The sequence below is a fragment of the Delphinus delphis genome, chromosome 11 (assembly GCF_949987515.2).
Source record: "Delphinus delphis chromosome 11, mDelDel1.2, whole genome shotgun sequence".
Taxonomy (NCBI): Eukaryota; Metazoa; Chordata; class Mammalia; order Artiodactyla; family Delphinidae; genus Delphinus; species Delphinus delphis.
Genome location: NC_082693.1, coordinates 1,395,958 through 1,417,359, shown reverse-complemented (window position 1 = coordinate 1,417,359; position 21,402 = coordinate 1,395,958). Strand labels below are relative to the sequence as shown.

The following is a 21,402-nucleotide window of genomic DNA, read 5'->3' as shown; positions in this document are numbered from 1 at the left end:
TATCATTTTCTCTTGTCATAAAATAGTATTCTTTTGATTTCTTTTTTCTTCCAACCGTTAAAAAAGAATGATTTTCACATTCTTAGCTTACAGGCTAAAGATAGACATTCAGGCCAGCTTTGGCCCATGAGCCATAGTTTGCCCCTGTTTTTAGAAAATTAAATAGGTTCCTATTTCTAATTACACAAACTCGGTCACCATGCTGCTCAAGATAATACATTTCCATCTCCTCAGCAAGTGCCCTTTGCACTAAATCTAACCTCCCCACACCCCCAAAACCCCACTGCATCCCACGCAGTGACCTGATTTTTATTGATGCAGATTGTTTTGCCTTATTCTAGAATTTTGTGTGTGTGTGGCTGGGATCATGCAGTGTGGGTTCTGCGTGTCCAGCTTCTTTGAGGAAGCACAGGGTCTGTGTGATACTGACACTGCTATTTGTATCAGTTCTTCGTTCCTTTTAGGGGAGGGGGTCTGCATTGGATTCCAGTGCAAAAATATATGACAGTTTTTTTGTCTGCTAGTTGGTAGACTTGTATGTTGCCTCCAGTTTGGGGCTGTTGAGAATAGAGCAGCTGTAAACACTTGCACGGATGTTTTCGTGGATGTCTTTTCGTTTCTCTCAGGAATCGCTGGGTCGTGCGTGAGAGCACGATTGACATTGACTTGTTTTCTAAGCAGCGGTGACCTTTATTCTCCTACCGGCAACACATGAACAGTCCAGTTGCTCCATATCTTTCCCGACATCTGTTAATTTTAATTTTACCCAGTTTTTCATTTTACTGATTCTGTTGTGTGTGATGTGGTAACTCATTGTGGGTTTAATGTGCATTTCCCTGATGACTAGATATATAATGGGCTGTGACTATTTTCTTCTGATGTGTAGCTTGCCTTTCCATTTGTTTGGCACTGTATTTTAAAGAATAGCAAATTTTAATTTTGTTGAAGTCTAATCTATCAGTTTTTTCTAGTATGTTTTTTCCTAAGAAATCGGGACATACCTTAGTGTCAAGATATTTTTTTGAGGTTTTCTCTTAGTTTTAGAGCTTTAGCGCTTTTTGCAGTTGGCATTATGATGCATTTTGAGTTAGTATTCGTGTATGGTATGAAGTAGAAGGTCAATCAGTGTCCATTTTTCCTTACGAATTTCATCTATGTTCAGTCTGTTTCTGAACTCTGCCTTATTCCATTGATCTATATGTCTTATATTTATACAAGTACCAGATTGTCTTGAAATTGGTGAGTTTTCTACCTTTTTATATTTTAGTTTTGCTTTTTTTGACTATTCTGGGTTCTTTGCATACAAATTTAAAAATCAGCTTGTCAACTCCCCCACCCCCCAAAAAAGGCCTGCTACAGAAAATGGACATTTTGAGCAATGTTGAGTTTCCCAGTCCTTGGCCATGATATGTATCTCTCCACTTGTTTATCTTCCTTTATTTAAATTTTTTTTTTTTTTATTTATTGATTTGGGTGCACTGGGTCTTAGTTGCGGCGTGTGGGATCTAGTTCCCTGACCAGGGATTGAACCCTGGCCCCTGCATTGGGAGTGTGGAGTCTTAACCACTGGACCACCAGGGAAGTCCCTGTTTATCTTCTTTAATTTCAGGAATATTGTATAGTTTCATTGTAAAGATACCGTACACCTTTCCATTTGTGCCTAAGTATTTTATATTTTCCAGCTATTTGTTGCCATTATATGTAAAATACAATTGAGGTTTTTATATTGACCGTGTTACTGTAGTCTTCCTGATTTCACTTCTTAGTTTATTGCTCTTGTTGCTGACAGGAGTTTCTGTAGTCTGTTTCCGTTCCAGCCTCTATCCCGGCTCTCTGTCCCAAGAGCTTCCTTCTCTTGTCTTATTACTGTGCCAGCCACAACTCCTGTGTTGTTCTGATCTTGGGGGAAAGTGTTCAGCCTTTCACCCTCAAGTGTGATGAAGTGCTGTCCCTTTTGTCTGTTGCTGAATTCAGTTTGCTGCTGTTTTGCTGAGGATTTCTCCATGTATGTTTATGAAGAATATTGGTCTGTAATTTTATTTTCTTATGGATCTTTGTCAGGTTTTGGCACAAGGGTTGAGAAGTGTTCTCTTCTCTCGTTTCTGAAAGAGTTTGTGTAATTTCTTTTCTTTTTTAAAAAAATTTATTTATTTTATTTATATTTATTTTTGGCTGCGTTGGGTCTTCGTTGCTGTGCGTGGGCTTTCTCTAGTTGCGGCGAGCGGGGGCTGCTCTTCGTTGCAGTACGCAGTCTTCTTGTTGCTGTGGCTTCTCTTGTTGCGGAGCATGGGCTCTAGGTGCGCGGGCTTCAGTAGTTGTGGTGCATGGGCTCAGTAGTTGTGGCTCACGGGCTCTAGAGCACAGGCTCAGTCGTTGTGGCGCACGGGCTTAAGTTGCTCTGCGGCACGTGGGATCTTCCCTGACCAGGGATTGAACCCGTTTCCCCTGCATTGGCTGGTGGGTTCTTAACTACTGCACCACCAGGGAAGTCCGAGTTTGTGTAACTTCTTTCAAACAGTTCACCACTGAAAGCCTTTGGGTTTGTAGTTTTCTTTGTGTGCAAGTTTTTGATTGAGTATTATTGATTTGATTTCTTTAATTAAGGCTATTTGAGTGTTTTGTTTCTTTTTAAAAAATTTTTATTGAAGTATAGTGTTGTGTTAATTTCTGCTGTATAGCAAAGTGATTCAGTTTTACATATATACATTCTTTTTCATATTCCTTTCCATGACAGTTTATCACAGGATATAGAATATAGTTCCCTGTGCTATACAGTAAGACCTTGTTGTTTATCCATTCTAAATGTAATAGTTTCCATCTATCAACCCCAAATTCCCAGTCCATCCCTCTCCCCCTGCCCATAGCAACCAGTAGTCCGACCTCTATATCTGTGATTCTGTTTCTGCTTTGTAAATAGGTTCATTTGTGTCATATTTTAGATTCCACATATAAGTGATATCATACGGTATTTGTCTCTCTTTCTGACTTTGCTTGATATGATAATCTCTTGGTCCATCCATGTTGCTGCAGATGGCATTATTTCACCCTCTTTTTATGGTTGAGTAATATTCCATTGTATATATGTACCATGTCTTTTTTATCCATTCATTCATCTTTCAATGGGTGAAGGTTGCTTCTATGTCTTGGCTGTTGTCAATAGTGCTGCTATAAACATAGGGGTGCATTTATTTTTTCAAATTACAGTTTTGTCTGGATATATACCCAGGAGTGGGATTGCTGGATCATATGGTAGCTGTTTTTAGTTTTTTGAGGAACCTCCAAAGTGTTCTCCATAGTGGCTGCACCAATTTACATTCCCACCAACAGTGTAGGAGGGTTCCCTTTTCTCCTGAGTGTTCTATTTCTTAAGTCAATTTTGGTAAGTAATTTAGGCATTTTTCAAGAAGTTTGTCTATTTTATTTAAGATTTTACATTTATTTCCATAGTACTATTCATAATATTCTCTTACTATCTGTAGGATCTACAGTGGTTTCTCCACTTTCATTCCTGATGTTGGAATTTGTTCTCTCTCCCTCTATTCTTTCTACAGGTTTATCAACTTTTCAAATGCTTACTAAGGAACCAGCTTTTTTTTTTTTTTTTTTTTTTTTTTTGCAGTATGCGAGCCTCTCGCTGCTGTGGCCTCTCGCGTCGCGGAGCACAGGCTCCGGACGCACAGACCCAGTGGCCATGGCTCACGGGCGCAGCCGCTCCGCGGCATGTGGGATCCTCCTGGACTGGGGCACGAACCCGTGTCCCCTGCATCGGCAGGCGGACTCTCAACCACTGCGCCACCAGGGAAGCCCAAGGAACCAGCTTTTAACTTTACCTACTGTTTGCCTGGTTTCTTTAAAAAAATTTTTTTCTGTTTTTGATTTATTATTTTCTTCTATTTCCCTTGGCTTTAGCACACTCTTCTTTTTCTTCCTTCTCAAGTTATAATACTTGTTGTGAGCCTTTTTTCTTTTCAGCACAGGCATTTTAAAGCTGTAACTTTCCTTCTAGGCAGCGCTCGGCTGGGCTGCTCAGCCCACTTACATTTAGTGCAGTTACTGGTATGGTTGGTCCCCACTGTTCTGGGGGTTTTTAAGTGTCCAATTCATTGGTGTTTAGTATATTCACAGGGTTGTGTAGTCATCACCAGTGTTGAATTCCAGAACATTTTATCACCCCCAAAGACCCCTCACACCCATCAGCTGTCACTCCTTGCTTCCTCCAGTCACCAGTCCCACTAACTAATGTGCTTCCTGTCTGTTTTTACTATTCTAGGTACCTCTTATAGGTGGAATGCATACATATAGGTATCCAGCTACTTTCACTTCGCATGTTTTCAGAATTCATCCGTGTTGTAGCGTGAATCACATACTCATTCATTTTATGGCCCCCAAATACTCCGTTGTATAGATACATGTTTTATTTATCTGTTAGTTCATGGACGTTGGTGCTGTTTCAGCTTTTTGGCTGTTACGAATTATGCTGCTGTGTATGAACATTTGTCTACTCGTTTTTGTTTGGAGGTATGTTTTCATTTCTCTTGGGTATATACCTAAGAGTGGAATGGTTGGGTCATATGGTAATTCTGTGTTTAAGTTTTGAGCAGCTTGCCAAACTTTTGCAAAGTTGCTGCACCATTTTACATTCCAACTAGCAGTATATGATGGTTCCCACTCTACGTCCTTGTTAACAAGTGGTCAGCACTTGTTCTTATCTGTCTTTATAATTTTAGCCATCCTGGTGGGTGTGACCTGGTACCCTATTGGGGTTTGATTTGCATTTCCCAAATGACGAATGAGCGTCTTTTCATGTGTTTCCTTCTTTTTTCCTCTCTTTGTCCTTCAATGCTTTCTTTTGGGTTATTTAAAGATTAATACATGTTGATTTCCAGGTGACTTTTTTTTAAAAATAAATTTATTTATTTTTGGCTGTGTTGGGTCTTCATTGCTGCACGCAGGCTTTCTCTAGTTGCGGCGAGCAGGCTTCTCATTGCAGTGGCTTCTCTTGTTGCGGAGCACAGGCTCTAGGCGTGTGGGCTTCAGTAGTTGCAGCACGTGGGCTCAGCAGTTGTGGCATGCAGGCCCTAGAGCATGCAGGCTCAGTAGTTGTGGTACACGGGCTTAGTTGCTCTGCGGCATGTGGGATCTTCTTCCCGGACTAGGGATTGAACCCCTGTCCCCTGAATTGGCAGGCAGATTCTTAACCACTGTGCCACCAGGGAAATCCCCCAGATGACTTTTAATACTTTTCTTTGTTACTTAACATAAACATTCATATACACAAATAAAATCTATATTATATACGTATTTCCCAGTTAAAAAGATATGTTTTGTATCTTAATCATATTTTCCTTTAATTTGAAATTGTCATGATTTTTTACTTATCCTGGCTCTCACATTGATTTCAGGATATATTTCAGGATATGGCAGGCAGTATATAGTCCTATAGAAGAGACATTATTTTAGTTGTTTTGGGCTGAATCTTTTTATGATCTTTAAGAATAAGCACTTCATCACATTTTCTTATGGAGGTTTTTATTTGTTGCTTCACTTGGAACCAAAATCTTTATCTCAATCCAGTATTTGTGTGTTTATGTGTGTTTTTTTTTTTTTTTTAAAGCTTTTTGCCCGCACTGTGCGGCATGCAGGATCTTAGTGCCCCGACCAGGGATTGAACCCTCCCCCACTGCACTGGAAGTGCGGAGTCTTAACCACTGGACCTCCAGGGAAGTCCCCCAGTACTTGTGTTAAACGTGGCCTAACTGTGAACATGGGTGTTTCATTAGCTGCACCAGTAGCCATAGCAAACGGGAAGATAAAATTTTTCCATTTAGTCTCCACATGGCACCCGTGGTGCCAGGTCTTCCTTGCTCCCTGTGTGTGGGCTGCACATACACTTTCACGTCTCAGAACTGACACAGAGCCTGCCTTCTCCCTTGTGATCTTCTCAGGCAGCTTGTTTCCTCCGTGGTGCAGGGTCCTGCCAGCTCCGCTCGGGCCGCGCTGTCCCTGGGAATGTGGGTCTCACAGTGCAAGCCTGTTCTGTCTGAAGGAAAATAAGCAGTTCTCTGCTGGGGTCCTAAGAGATGCTCACTCTGCGACTGTGGAAAGATAGTTCTGTCTTTTTTTCTCTCTCTTGTGCAAACTATTTTAAGAAATAAAGGGATAATTAGCATTTGGAACTTTTCTCAGACAAGGAGCTCTGACCTGGTTGTGCTCAGAACCTCCAGTTGGTTCCATCTTTTTGTTCCTACATCCTGTTGAAAGGATTAGTGACAACTCAGGAAGAAGTGCCCTGAGCTGAGCTGAGAGATTTACAACGTAGGATAAGTTTGTAGCAGCTGTTGCCACGCACTCTTCCTCTGAGCAGCACACAGGATCACGGCGCTCATTTTTCTGAGGGCGGGAGTGCATGGTCTTACCAGATTCTGAAAGAGTTTTGTGTCCTAGAGAAGATGAAGAACCGCGAAGTACAAAGTATTAACCCTAATTGTTGGCTTACTGAGCCTTTTCGTTTCAAATACCCTTGACCACGCTGCCTTCAAAAAATTTTTCCCTCGAATATCTGACCCTTAAAAGAAAGATACAGATTTTTATGAGGCTTATCTGTATACAAGGCAAAGGAGTGATCTTGAATTGTAAGTCCGTTAGTATCTCTTGGTAAGGTGGTATGAAGATGACTTAAGAAACTTTTAGCAGAAGTGATGTAATTGGAACTGAGTAGGTTAATAGGGCTGTTGGAAAGGAATCTCAGACATGCAGTTATTGGGACTCGGAGGGGCTTTCAGGCAGATCGCGGCTGTCTGTGCTTCCTTGCCTCCTGCCGCGTCCTCGTGGAATGATCTCATGTCATGATCTCATGTCATGGAGTCCACGTTTCATTTTACTGCAGGAAGAACACACCTTGTTGTTTAGGGTACTTGGTGTGCAGTAGAAATCCTAGAAAGCATGTGGCAGATAAAGGGGTTTATTACCAAAGGCAGGTTGTCTTCTTCACATTCTGTGAAACGAAAAAGCACCCCGTTTTATGTTCATATTCTCCTTTGCCACACGACCTGCTTTTCACCGCCAGCTAGAGCTGCTCTTTGTCGGCTCCTCCACCTGAAGGGGTAGCACCGGCTTTGCGGGCGGAGGCCAAGCTGGTCCCAAGGCTCCCGCAGGTGCCTGCAAGCAGGGCTCAGGTCATGGTGCTGAGAGCCCTGTGTTTCCAGGTGTAATGCTGCATTTTGATAAGGTAACCACATTCACAGTGTCCGCATTTGAGGTCTCAACAGGAAGGAAATAAAGTTTCTTCTCTCTTTGAAAAAGCAAAATGTTTAATTTCTTATTTGCCTAAGGCCCTTTGTTTTTTCTCTATGAGTATTTCTTCTGACTTTTTCTGCAAATATAACTACATAGATTATCAGTTAACATGATACATGCCTCTTGTAAAGATCATATTGACACATAATTCCTTTAGAGCTCTTTGTTTAGTGAGAAAAATTTTTTTTTTTTTTTTGCTGTACGCGGGCCTCTCACCGCTGTGCCCTCTCCCGCTGCGGAGCACAGGCTCCGGATGCGCAGGCTCAGCGGCCGTGGCTCACTGGCCCAGCCACTCTGCGGCATGTGGGATCTTCCCAGACCGGGGCACGAACCCGTGTCGCCTGCATCGGCAGGCGAACTCTCAACCACTGCGCCACCAGGGAAGCCTGAGAAAAATATTTTTAAATCAAGCATTAGGTGAAATTATATCCAGATTCTTTAATAGTTGAGATATGAAATAACTAACAATTAAACAGCACTTGTTATATACAAGGCACATTTAGGTACTAATCAAAAATTTAAGTTGTCTTAAATGTTTTCTGTAGAAAAAACCCTCAAATTTAGTGTTTCGTAACACACCCACAAGTTTACGTGTAACAGCACATGAAAGTATAGTTACACGTTGGAGTAGCCTCTTTTAAAATTAATTAATTAATTAATTAATCTATCTGGCCACGCAGCGCGGCTTGTGGGGATTGATCCTGGGCCCTTGGCAGTGAAAGCATGGAGTCCTAACCACTGGACTGCCAGGGAATTCCCTGGAGTAGCCTCCTGTTTTCTGGAGAAGGTTAACCTGAACTATAAATGGATTAGGCCAGGCAGACATTGCCATTCTTTGCTGTTTGCCATCTAGGTTGTGGACCTAATCTTTTTTAAAAATTAATTAATTTATTTTTGGCTGCGTTGGGTCTTTGTTGCTGTGCGCGGGCTTTCTCTAGTTGTGGCGAGCAGGGTCTACTCTTTGTTGCGGTGCGCGGGCTTCTCACTGTGGTGGCTTCTCTTGTTGCGAAGCATGGGCTCTAGGCGTGCAGGCTTCACTAGTTGTGGCTCACGGGCTCTAGAGCGCAGGCTCAGTAGTTGTGGCGCACAGGCTTGGTTGCTCTACGGCATGCGGGATCTTCCGGGACCAGGGCTCAAACCCGTGGCCCCTGTATTGGCAGGCGATTTCTTAGCCACTGTGCCACCAGGGAAGGTCCCGCAACCTTCTTAAATATTAATGATCTTTGGGACTTGACGGTGTCAGGTCCCAGGAGATGGTGTAATAACATAGTGCTTCCTCAAGGGATCCCTGGGCCCTTCCTGGCACTTTCCACTCCTGCTGCTGTTGAAGATTTGTCAGCTGTCCAGCCACCCACCACCTCCAGCACCGCCTCCCCACCCCACCCCCGCCCCGCCCTCTACACCACCCTCTCTATGTGGTACTCATGTGTCTTTGTGTCTGGGGCCGCCTGGTTAGGCCTCAGACCTTCCACAGCTACCTGGAGGACATCATCAGCTACCGCTGGGAGCTGGAAGAAGGGAAGCCTAACCCCCTGAGGGAAGCCAGCTTCCAGGACCTGCCCCTTCGCACCCGTGTGGAAATCCTCCACCGCCTCTGTGACTACCGGCTGGACGCAGACGATGTCTTCGATCTCCTCAAGGTGCGTAGCTGACAGGCACCCTGTCCCTGGAGCAGAACTTAGAGCAGCCAGCGTTGGGATGCTGTGCTGGTCTTGGGAATCTTGTGGGTGCAGCTGTTACCACTGTTGCCAGGGGGATCCAAGCCACACGCTCAGATGACTGCATGTTATTTTATTTTGGTTTAACTTCTACTTTGGTTTGTTCTTCGTTCTGTTTACCGAGTTCCCGCTGACATGGGAACAATCGTAGGTTCCTGTTTGCTCTGTCATCAGTCAGAATTGCAGTTACATTAGTCACTGAGTTTTATTTCCTGAGATCTGAAATTTGACTTAGAATAATTGAAATATTTATGAAACCTCCCAAGGACTTTAACCCATCCTCACCGCACACCGTGTGCACATTGTAGATGTGTGCTGGGCGGGGCTGTGGACGCCTCCCCCCTCCCTCTTATCCTGTCTCAGAGGGAGGGCACGGGCGGTCTTCTGCTTTGCCCTCACTGGGAGGTCGGTCAGAAACAATGAACTGCGTCGACGGTGCTCGTGGGCTCAGGTGGGCACCATGGTGAAAACCGCAGTGCAGCCCAGCACAGTCTTCGCTGAGGTCTCGGCCTCCACCCCCCAAGGGTTGGCAGCACAGGTCAGGCTGGGGGAGTGGGGAGCCCCGGGCCGGACTGGCCGGCGGCGACAGAGCGTCGTGGGGGACGAGGCTGCCACAGCAGCAGACACTCCTGTTGGAATTGTCTTTCCTCTTGTTGGTACACACAGAATACACGTCTAAACCAAGTATGTCACATGTTCACCAAAATCCCTTCAGGTTGCTCTTTTTCTGGTGAGGTGGGGCAATGGTGGCAGTGGGATTCGTGTGAAGTACTTCCGTATCCTGCTCTTAAGGCAGGCACCTTCTCCCCGTCCCGTGTGTCGGGTACCCTGACTGAGAATTACCTAAGATGCTTGAGCATTTTAATATGAGGGATATGTGAGGATAAATTCAGAATCCTCCTTTCAGTTGTCTCTTTAGTTTTGTTCGTTGTGAGCCCAAACCTCTTTCCTTGTCCTGCCCAGGGCCTGGATGCAGACAGTCTCCGTGTGGAACCGCTGGGTGAGGACAACTCCGGGGCCCTCTACTGGTATTTCTATGGGACGCGAATGTACAAGGAGGACCCAGTGCAAGGAAAATCCAACGGAGAGCTCTCTCTGAGCAGGTACCTTCCTAAAGGTCAGGGCTGCCATAGCCACTGTTAGAAGAGCGTCGCTAAAATCAAATACATTGGAATTCCGCAGCACAAGTTATTTTTTCTCATGGAGGAATTAGCTGTAGCAGCATGTCTACAAAGAGATGGCAAAGAGTTATTTCACACAAAAGTGAAAAGGAATTAATCTCTAGCCCAGCTCTCAGCGGCCCCACCCCAGAGGCCGTTCTGCCCGCCAGGTTCTCAGCAGCACAAGTGCTCCCCGGGGCCTTTCCCTCCAGCAGAGTGGGTTCTGGAGAATCCCTTCTCCTACTAGAGCTGATGTCCTCAGTGAGGAAGAGGGCTTGTCTCCAGCATCCCGGAGCGATGCTGCATCTTCCCCAGACGTCCCGGTTGCTGGGCCCTTTGCTGTTAGCGAAGCCTGAGGCCTCACTCAGATGTTCATGTGGGAGATGTTGTTTTCCTTGGTTCCACGTTTTAACAATGGAAAATGGGAGGTCGCCCTGCTCTTTCCCTGTAACTGCTGCCTTTGTTGCTTTTTATAACCTCGTGGCCAGAAAAGCTAACCACTAGCTTAAAGCCAGTTTTTTGTTTTGTTTTGTTTTTTGTTTTGTTTTGCGGTACGCGGGCCTCTCAGTGTTGTGGCCTCTCCTGTTGCGGAGCACAGGCTCTGGACGCGCAGGCTCAGCGGCCATGGCTCACGGGCCCAGCCGCTCCGCGGCACGTGGGATCTTCCCGGACCGGGGCACGAACCCATGTCCCCTGCATCGGCAGGCGGACTCTCAACCACTGCGCCACCAGGGAAGCCCCATAATCACTAGCTTATAAATCATGTGTAACGCATCAGTCCTATGACAGAACATTTCTATTTAATGTACTATTTCTTAGGGAAACTGAAGGACAAAAAAATGTCTCAAGTGTTCCTGGGAAAACAGGGAAAAGAAGAGGAAGACCCCCAAAACGGAAAAAACTGCAGGAGGAAACTCTAGTGAGGTGAGTAAATCTTGTTAGTCTGTGTAGGTCCCTAACGCGAACCCTTACGCTGGAGGGACTCGCCTCCATCCTGCTTTCTGTGCCTCGGGGGGGACATGGGCCCTGCGTCACAGTCCTCAGGGGCCTCCTGCCTGGCCCCTCGCTTTCAGTGGACAGTGGGGACTCTGACAGTGAACGTGACAGTGGACGGCACCGAGAACTGAGCCCGCCTGCAGGAAGTGCCCTGAAAATCCCATCCCTACACCACACGTTTCTTCACAGGAGTGTGGAGAGAGTTAATACTGTGTATGAGTTTAGGAGTTAATTCTTTCTTGGTAAGGAGATTTTAGTAGTAAACATGCTTTGTTCTATGTAGAATACAATTTCTTACAATAAAGAAAAGGTAAGACTTTAAACATTTTTATAGTGTTTATTTTATATTTAATTTTAGCAAAGAAAAAGATTCTCTTACGATTGGGAAATTGTATTATTACTATTTTTTGGCCGCACTGCGCGGCATGTGGGATCTTTGTTCCCCAGCCAGGGATCGAACTCGCATCCCGTGCAGTGGAAGTGCGGAGTCTTAACCAGTGGACCACCAGGGCAGTCCCAGGAAATTTTATTTTAATATATCATTGCCTTTTAGGAATTCCCACAATGTGAATCTCAATATAAGAGTTTTCAGAATCTGACCTGTTCTGTGTAGAAATACTTTTTCCTTTTACTTGAGGATCAGATCTGTCATTATTCACTTATGGAAGTTAGGTCATAGTCTTAAAAATTCTAATAACACAGGAGAAGCTGCTGCTTCCTTCGGTGTTTTAGAACTACTTAAGTAACCTAAATGCCTGAAGTGAACCAGATTTCACTGTGCTGCTTATTAACTACTAAGAAATATTTTTAGGAATCAGATTATGAATAAATCAATCAGAATTTGATTTTTTTGCTACAACAGTCAGTGTTACACTTTCCAGAAATTTTGACTACAGATTGCAGCTTTCCTCCCACCAGTATTTGTGAGAAATGTTCTTATAATCATGTTTTATACACAAGACGTCTGTTTCTGGATTTTGTTAGCGATCTACACCTCGTGATACATTCAGAAATCTGTTCTGTACTCTCTCAGTTTCCCTGTGAGTCCCAACAATTAAAGTGCCTTAGTGGTGGGGCTGTAGTCACTTTAAGAAGCATGTGTGTGCTTATGCTGCCCTCTGCTGGTGGTTCTATTCTTTAGACTCCTGTATCCAATACAGTATTTACGTATTTTTAAATTAAATAAAATTTTGTGAAATCTAAAAAGTGAAACTAGTGGATATAATAAAACAGAAACAGACTCATAGAAACAGAACAAACTAGTGGTGACCAGCGGGGAGAGGGATGGGGGAGGGGCAAGATGGGGATTAAGAGGTACAAACTACTAGGTAAAATAAATAAACTATAGGGATATACTCTACAACACAGGGAATACAGCCAATATTTTATAATAACTATAAATGGAGTATAACCTTTAAAAATTGTGAATCATTGTGTTGTACATCTAAAACTATACCTCCGTTTTTTAAAGAATGATGAAAAACAAATGTAGACAATAAGATATGTGTAGAAGGGGGAAAAAAGTAAAGAGAAAGGGCAGCCCCTAAAACAAACTATTTTTTAAAAATAATAAATAAAATTTAAAGTTTGGTTCCTCAGTCACACCTGACACACTTCAGCTGAGCCAGGCACTCGTGGCCCGTGGCTGCCTCGTTGGACAGCGACAGTACAGGACGTTTTCCTTCTCCCGGGAGGCTGTTCGGGGCAGTGCTGGGTTAGGTGGTTGAAAAGAGACCAGAAAATCCAGAGAATGTCGTCCATGATTCAGGGAGACCTAACACTGTCGGGCTGATGAGCACATTTGTATTTTATAATTTAATTCCAGCATCCCTGTGAGGTGGGCATTATTAATAGCCCCATTTTACAGGGAAGTTCAGTGACTTTTCTGAGGTCACAGGGTAGGTGGTGGCAAGCCTTGAATAGAGGTGGCCCGGCCTCAGAACCTGTGTTCTTCACCCCAGCCTGCTGTGAGGGCCAATTCAGTATGCCTCGCCTGCAGTGCCACCCTCAGTGCAGTCTGGGAGGAAGCCCTTTTCTTGGCATTTACCTGTGGACACTGAACTTCTCCTTTCCTGTGTCCCCGTGTATCTGTCCTTCCTCTCTGTGCCAACACACACTCTTGGTAGTAAGTCATGGGTCTACCTTACAGGGGAGCACAACAATTTTGGACATGTCTTTGTTTTTTTTTTTTTCTTCTTTTCTTGCGGTACGCGGGCCTCTCACTGTCGTGGCCTGTCCCGTTGCAGAGCACAGGCTCTGGACACGGAGGCTCAGCGGCCATGGCTCACGGGCCCAGCCGCTCCGCAGCATGTGGGATCTTCCCGGACCGGGGCACGAACCCGTGTCCCCTGTATCGGCAGGCGGACTCTCAACCAACTGCGCCACCAGCGAAGCCCCATGTCTTTGTTTTAATTGGTGCCTCTTTTTCCTGTGTTTCAGTGAAAAGCAGGAAGAAAACTCCTTAGCATCTGAGCCGCAGACAAGAAATGGTAATGGCTTTTGTCGGGGTCAGAAGGGATTGCATGAACATGATTGACTTGTGTCCTTTTCCAGAGTCTAGTGCAGAGCGTTACGACTATTACAGTAGCCTCTGACTAGCCTCCTCACCCTTCACACATCGTCTCCCTGTGCCCATCTCTCCCCCTGATGGATAGCTTGAGAGCAGGACCACGTCTTTTCACTTGGGCCCCCTTACCCAGGCCCAGCAGAATAGACACCCAACGTTGGAGTGAATGAGCAGCTTCTCTGAGAGTTTTCTTTTAATGTATTGGATTGGCCAAAAAGTTTGTTCGGTTAGTGAATACGTTCAATAAAGTTCTTGGTGAAAATGAAAAATGTGTCTTATTTTTACTTAAAACTGAACGAACTTTTTGGCCAACCCAGTCAAATGCTTTACCACATAAGGAAGTGTACTGGGTTCCTACCTAGACTTCGGTTCTGGAATCCAAATTGTATAAATTTGGGGAGAAATAGCAATTTAGTGTATCTCAGTGCAACAAGCGAGACTGCAAAAGCTCAATCGAAACCATTTTGTAGAAAAGTAAATACATTAAAGCATTTCTAGTATATTAGCATCTATCATGAGGGTTCCAATAGTTACATTTGTATTGCCTTTACGTATTCTTACCTCTTAGTTGTAAACAGTGATAGTAACAGGAAAATCGGAAGTACACAGCATCAACCTTAAAAGGTAATGGGCCCCCCATTTTTCTGATTACTTGGCTTTGATCATAACCCAGGGTCCAACTGAAACTGAAGATAGAAAGAAACAGGTCTCATGGGATCTGTTTACTGAGCCACCCCTTTCTCTTCTAGGGTCCCAGGGGCCAGGCCAAGGCTCCTGGTGGCTCCTGTGCCAGACAGAAGACGAGTGGAGACAGGTCACCGAGAGTTTCCGGGAGAGGACCTCCCTGCGAGAGCGGCAGCTCTACAAGCTCCTCAGCGAGGACTTCCTGCCCGAGATCTGCAGCATGATTGCCCAGAAGGTGTGCAGACAGGGTCCCTGTCCTCCGTGTGTGGCGTCAAGCTGCTCTGGTAAAGGGTTCCTTCATTAGAGGTTTGAGCACCCTCCACTCCACGCTCTCCTGCAGCTGGTCCAGCCTTCATCTTTCTTCATCTGGGACATTAAAATGGGACCTCGTGCCCCCACTCTCCTTCACTATGGGCCATGTGATTTAATCCTCATGCCTCTACCCCGTCCTCACCGCTCTTCACCCTTGGGAGCCAGCTCTCCTCCTCCCCAGCATCCCCTGGGAACCACCCCCTGAGCCCCAGGTGTGTCTCTGCAGAGCACCCTGTGTGTACCTCTCCCTGTACATAGACTGCTGCCTTTTTTTTTCTTTCCTTTTTAAAAAAGATCATCTTCTGGTCTGTCTTCTTCTAACAGCAGGCTCTAAAGGTGCTTTTCTTTGTGGCTCTAGTGCTGGCTGCCCCCTCTGACTGCAGGGCACCGAACCCTGGCTTCGTCCTGCACCCCGCCTGCCCCCGCCTGTTCCAAGGCTCTCAGAAGCCCCACTTGAGGGCCTTGTGTCTGTGAGCTCTCCCCTGCCTCTCCCAAGCGAGGGTGTACCCCCCTGGTGTGCTTCCCGGCTTCATTTCATTGGGAGTTGTCTAAGCAACTCTGGATCAGGAGCCATGTCTTCCCCATCATTGTAACCCCACAGGTGACCTCCTGGAACACCCGTTCTGTGGTGGATGCCTGGCAACCACCCAGTTTCCATAAATCTGATGCTTCTGATTCTTAATACTTTTTAATAGAAGACAGAAAAATGTGAGCACTGCCCCTGACATTTGAAGAGAAAGTGTTTTTAAACTCTTACTGCAGCACCCCCCGGGGGGGTCACGTGACAGATACATTACTTGATTTGTCGTGACTCCAGTGATATTTGTAACCATTGAGCAGGTTGGTGCTTTGGGGTGAACTGTAGAAAGTCACGGAATTGCATTTTCATGGGTGAGCATCTCCCCATCGACGTCCTTAATCCCGTTGACTATAATTACACTTGGATCTTGTCCTCCACAGTGCACTGTGACCATTTTTCCAGGACTTGAAATATGTAATCTAGTTTTCTTAAAGTAGCTATTAAATAGAGCTGGTTTTATAATTTTACGTAACCTTGTATATGACTTTATTGATATGATTAATGACAGCACCTTAAATCATCTGTAAGGCATTTACCTAATCTGCTTAAACTTTCTTTTATAATTCTGTCTTTTTAACTGCAATATTCAACCTCAGACTTTTGAATAGTGTAACTAAGGGAAAAAACTTTTACAGGCATGAAATGGATGGTTTTGATACAGAAAATTTCAGGAGTTGATTCTTTGCAAGAGAATAAAAAATTAAAATAAGGTAAACCTTAAATACAAATTTCAAGAACCATGAAATTAGAAGCTGAAAAAAGAAATAATAGATTTGATATTTTGAAAGCTATACAGTGCTGTAAATTTGCAAGCCTTAGTGAAATGGGGTGTTGATCCCCCCCCAAAAAAACCCAGAATCTAAATTATGCAGCCAGAAACCTTAGCAGACCAGTAATTAGGGAAGAAGAGTTTTCACAAAAGCATCCCATCAAAAGCTCCAGAATCATTTAGATTTATTCACAGGTAAAATTTTCTAAACCTTTACGAAAAGATAATTTCCGAACAGTTCAAAAATAAAGAAAGAAGTGGCTTGGTTACTGTGTCCATTGAGATATAGTTATCTTAGTGCCCCATTCCTGATGAATTTAAATACGCTCTTCATTCAGTAATATAAATGTCAAGCCTTTAAAGGTGCACTAACAAGTAAAGACCGTTTCCTCATGAAAAGAATAATAACTCATAACCCATCGGGGTTGAGTGGCGTGTGTGGTACGGGAATACTGTCTTGGAAGTCTTGTGTGTGTGACGTAAGAAAAGAGTAAGAGGCAGAATTTTAGAGCGTTTCGTCTGGGGGAATAGAATTGCGCTTAACGAAGTCTGTTGCTTAGCGACCACAGCAGTGCTGGGTCCCGACGTCCTGCGTGGGCATCACCTGGACCGCGCGCTAGACGCCGGATCCCGCCCTGCTCTCGTCCCAGCCTGGCAGGATGGCTGGAGGTAGTTCTGTTGCTCTGTGATTCATTCCTGTGCCTGCTAAAGGTTAACAGTTACTGGCCGCCGCCGCAAAACAGGTGCTGCTGTGAATCTGACTGTGCCTGTGCAGAATTGATGAGAGAGAAGAAGGTACAAAGCTGTGAGGACGTGTATCTCTTCACATCTCGAGTAAGGATGCCAGACCTCTCTGTTTCTTGAAGGAGAGTTTAGATGTCAGTCGTCACCAAGATAAATTGAGGTTTGTTGTCGCCTTAGCCAAGTCCCAGCGTAACAGAGCTCTCCTCGAGAATACCCGGTGAACGTAGATATTGCGGGTGGGGGCAGTGGGGTGACCCATTTTAGCACTGCCTTGTCCTGGCACAGAGGCCAGACATCAGAAGCACCCTCGGGGGGGTCTTCATTCGAGAGGCCACCCACGGGAAATGACAACCTGCGAGCTGGGCATCCTGCTGATGTTTTCACAGACTTGTGTGTGTCCGTTGTTCTCGTTACTGAATTTACACAATTAAATATTATGAAACAAAATAAGGGCATAAAATTTTCTATAAAAAGTTTTTATTAAACAAAAACATGAAAGGTGAGTTGCTTCTGAAAGGTTGACTGTCAAATTAGGATAAAATAGTAAAAAATGAAAGGAAAAAAATTCATTACAATCTTATGGTTTCGGTATTTGGATTGCAAGTATCATTAACATCTCACTTGCGATTATAAAAACAAAACTGGAAGGGCAGATAAAGGTATAAGAGGGTGATTATTGGGAGGGAATCTCCGGGAACCCCCTCAGTGGGCCTGCATCATATGACTAGTGAATGGCAGTACATTTTCATACATTAAGTTAAAACACACACACTGTGTAGATTCTTCCTTTGACAGTGACTGTGTGTACCTACCAGTACCCATCCAAGTTATACTGGCCAAAAGGGGTCTGTTCTAGTAATAAACACACCTATGATTTGAATGTGAAATGGAAATCACATGCCAGTAAAACAGAATAGACACCGTTACAGGTTACAGTGCAGCATGACAAGCGCAGAGCCGCAGGGTCTGGGGGGCTGCGCGTCGTGAGCTTTCCTCTAGGAACCCCCGTAGGTGTGGCGCCGCCCTCTTCCAGCTGCCCGTTTGGATGAGCTTCCTGATAGCTCTGAATTTCGGTTTTCTTATTAGTAAAATATGAAGTGCTGTAACTTCCCAGTTTCTGTGGGAAGGACCATTGTCCAGTACCTGGCCTAGTACTTAGCGATGGATTGACACTTGGTCCCTCCATTGTTTCTGGCGGCTTGTAACTGGCGAGGAATTTTGATAGAAAACTAAATCCACGTTTCTTACCAAAATAATTGCAAGTCTGCAGAGAGGCAAAGCTGATGGGATAACTCATGGAGGTATGATAGTCCTGTAAACTTTGAAATAATGAAAGAACCAGAAGGCCGCTTTGACCACATGAAAGTTAAACTTCTATGGCGAGATTAAAGTCAAGGGTGTGTAGACTAGTGAAAGCATTTTAGCTAAGGTTACAGACAGTGATAGTCAGGTGTGTTATACATATCAGGTCTTTAACAGGTAAGTTGATAAGTCACATAGAAGGTGGTTGTGAGGACAGCGAAACCGCCGCGCTGTCTGGCACCAGCACCTGCCTCACTCGGCAGAGGTGGAGGTAGCCCCCTGGCCCCTTTGCTGTTGGTCCCCTGAGAGAGCTCGTGGCCCGAGGGCTCCTCCCCTGGGCCTGAACTTCCGAAGGAGTCGCTCATAGGCACATTTGAGGAGCTGCTGCAGTAGCTTTTGGGGTAAAGGGGGTCATGCCCCCCTTTGACGGTTGGGGTTTTATCTCTACTGAAGCTGGTCATTCTCATAATGGAAAAGCTTTCTAGATCCCCCATCTCAGCAGATCTCCTGCCGTTCTGTGGTTCGTTTGGGTTGCATAAACCACCACTTAGTGGCATTAGCGCCACTGAGCTTTTTCCATCCTTTGTGGCTTTAGCTCGTTGATGCCACAGGTCTCAAGTTTTTCAGTTAAGTGGTACCAGACCACACGCACATGGTGCTGATGTGACGCCGCAGAGCGCGCTCACCTCACCTGCACAGCCCTTGCTTACCATTTCCTAATACGAGGTTATGATGGCGAGGCTTTGGGGCTCAGTCCACAGAAATTCCAAAACTGACGTTGGCCTTTGAAGTTCCGTGTAACGGCCGCTGCCAAGCCTCTGACATCATCTGGGGGTCTAACACCCCCAGGAAGCTCTGCGATCCCTCCTGGCTGAGCCTGTCGTCTCTCGTCCTCCTACCTGTTCCAGCCTCACCGGCCACAGAACCGCCTCTAGAGGAGAGCTGCCCTCCTGCTGCTCGGAATCCGCCTTGAGAGCCGCTCCCAGCAGCTGGAGGTGATGAAACTGGCTTTTCCTTGGTAATATGAGACAAAACTTGTTAAAAGTGTTAACACCATTCAGGGAGTTTGACACATGGTATCTCTGAGCTTTTTTGAACGTTTTTAAGTGAATAAGCTGCGTGGGGCCTTGCAGAGCTGAGTTGTCATTTTTGCTGACTGGCCTGGGGTGCCACGGGCCCTTGTTTAGGTAGAGCCTCACCTGGCCCTTCCAGGCCTCTCTCGACTGGTGGCAGTGGCAGCAACAGCAGCAGCCGAGGATACCCTCACCCATCTTGTCCTCGCTCTTCCTCACTTGTAACTGTAGGGAAAGCGTCCACAGAGGACACGGACAGGATTGCAGCCTGGGCGGAGGTCTGACCACCTGTCCGTCAAGTCCACTGAGCAATAGGTGAGTGTGTGAGAGGGAGCAGAGAGAAGGGTTTACATGTTCAGAAAAGATTGTCCCGTTTTATTTCGTGTACTCCTTCTATCCCAAGTTCTTTATTTACCTTGATTTCATTTTTAAAACCTCAAGCCTTTATGGAGTATTCTTTTACATAAGATGCATTTCTAGAAAGAGAAGGAGTTGTAAAAATAAGACGTAAGTTGACTGTTGGGCTCTCCTAATCTCCGGGGATGATACTCACATCGTTATTTACTGTAATACCGAGGAGATTGATGCGTTCCGTAACAGACACACATGTAATAGGAACGCAAGAGGCAAAGATGGAAGGAACTGGGGCTGCGAGTTGGAGCAGCAGAACTGTGTCGTCTGAGCCCTGCAGGGTGGCTGAGGTTTTGACGGTGGCAGTGTGGGCGGAGGGTCAAGGCAAGCAGAAGTACAGAGGCAGGGTCGTGTGCAGTGCAGTCGGAGAGCGTGTGTGCTGGGTCGTGGCTGGCGTGTAAGATATGTTGTGACTCAGAGTGGCGGTTGGGCTGGAACAGTCAGACTTTGGAGTCCCCTGGCCGTCCCCTGTTTGTTTGTCCATGGGAGGCAGTGGTTGGAGGCTGTGTCGTTCGGTCTTTGTTTCAGGAAGACACATCTGGGGTCAGACCCCATCAGGAACAACTGCAAGGTGAGCAAGTAGCTGTAGGGTCCCTGCTCTGGGAGCATGGGCCTAGAGGGGAGGATGGCCTTTGGGGGGAGGACTTCACTAGAGGATGATAGAAATGAAGGTCGGGTTGCAAGTGAGTAAAAGAGGAGTTATTGGTCAGAGTGGTGTTTGACCTCTTGAGAGGTCTGGCCATGAAGGAAAACAAAGGAATAGTGACAAAGTGCAGAGGAAGCAGCAGGGAGGAGAGCTCTCGGCATTTCAGGCCCCGTTTCCTTAGTTGGAGCAGGACGTCCATGGGCTTCCGGTGCTCCCTGTGCAGTAGGGGCGCTCGCATGTCCTGGAGGGGGACGCGAACTGGGAGGGGCAGGGTAAGAGTTGAGACAGTGTTTGGTGAAGAGATGCTTCGGGGGGAGCAGTCCCCGGGAGCCACCTCTCTTTGGGAACTTCTGTGACATTGTTCAGCATTACAGTTGTAGGAAGGGACGAAACTGCTGTTTGTATTTACTGAAATGTAAAAGTGGGCAGATGGGGGCGGAATGAGGCCCGAGGGACCTGGACTGCAGGGGAGGGGGGATGTTTGATGACAGTGGTTGGATGGGGGAGGGGGGCGCGGGCAGGACTGAGGGGGCACCCCCCACTTCCCCTGCTGCCCAGTTCCCAGACTCGCTCCACTTTTTAATGCCTTGTCTCCTTTTAGCATCCATCCCATTGGCTGTTCAAGCAGTTAGTGGTCAGAGCACGTTTCCCCTGGAGGCCGTGTCTGGCTGGCTTGTGACAGTGTGGACCCTCTGCGGCCTCGCGGTCGTTGATGTGACCGCAAGATTGTGTGTTCAGGGACTTGGCCATTAACCGAGTACATCCTACCTTGATCCCCGAAAGGGGAGAAGCTCATTTATAAATCTCTGTATTTCCAGTATATTTGGACTTATCCTCTGTGTCTTTTTTCTTCAGCTCATAAGTATGTCTGTACCAGGAGGTAAACTGAGGCAGTCCTGTTCTGCCTGATTTGCAGGTCTCCCCAGTCCCTTCTTCCCTCGAGGCCCTGGTTGGAGGTGGCCTCAGTCAGGCTGTCCAGCTGTAGTTCTCAACTGGTTTTCTGCCTCATTCCCCTTGACGGGCTCTCGCTGCCTTTGTATCTGGACAGTTAACCACCTCCTTGAAAGTCTTCCCATTTTCTGCTCACTGCCCTGGGCTGAGTCCTAAATGCCATAGTTTACATCTGGTTGCAGAGTAATCTGAAT

At 45.9% G+C, this 21,402-nt stretch overlaps 1 protein-coding gene across 1 annotated transcript in view; it reads left to right on the top strand.

Moving 5' to 3' along the window:
* Nucleotides 1-21,402, top strand: part of CECR2 (CECR2 histone acetyl-lysine reader) — a 156,007-nt gene that overhangs the window by 98,383 nt on the left and 36,222 nt on the right. The window contains 6 exon segments of the mRNA XM_060026017.1: nt 8,753-8,936; nt 9,978-10,117; nt 10,994-11,098; nt 13,610-13,659; nt 14,486-14,655; nt 19,432-19,515. Of these exon segments, the coding sequence (XP_059882000.1) occupies nt 8,753-8,936; nt 9,978-10,117; nt 10,994-11,098; nt 13,610-13,659; nt 14,486-14,655; nt 19,432-19,515 (733 nt within the window).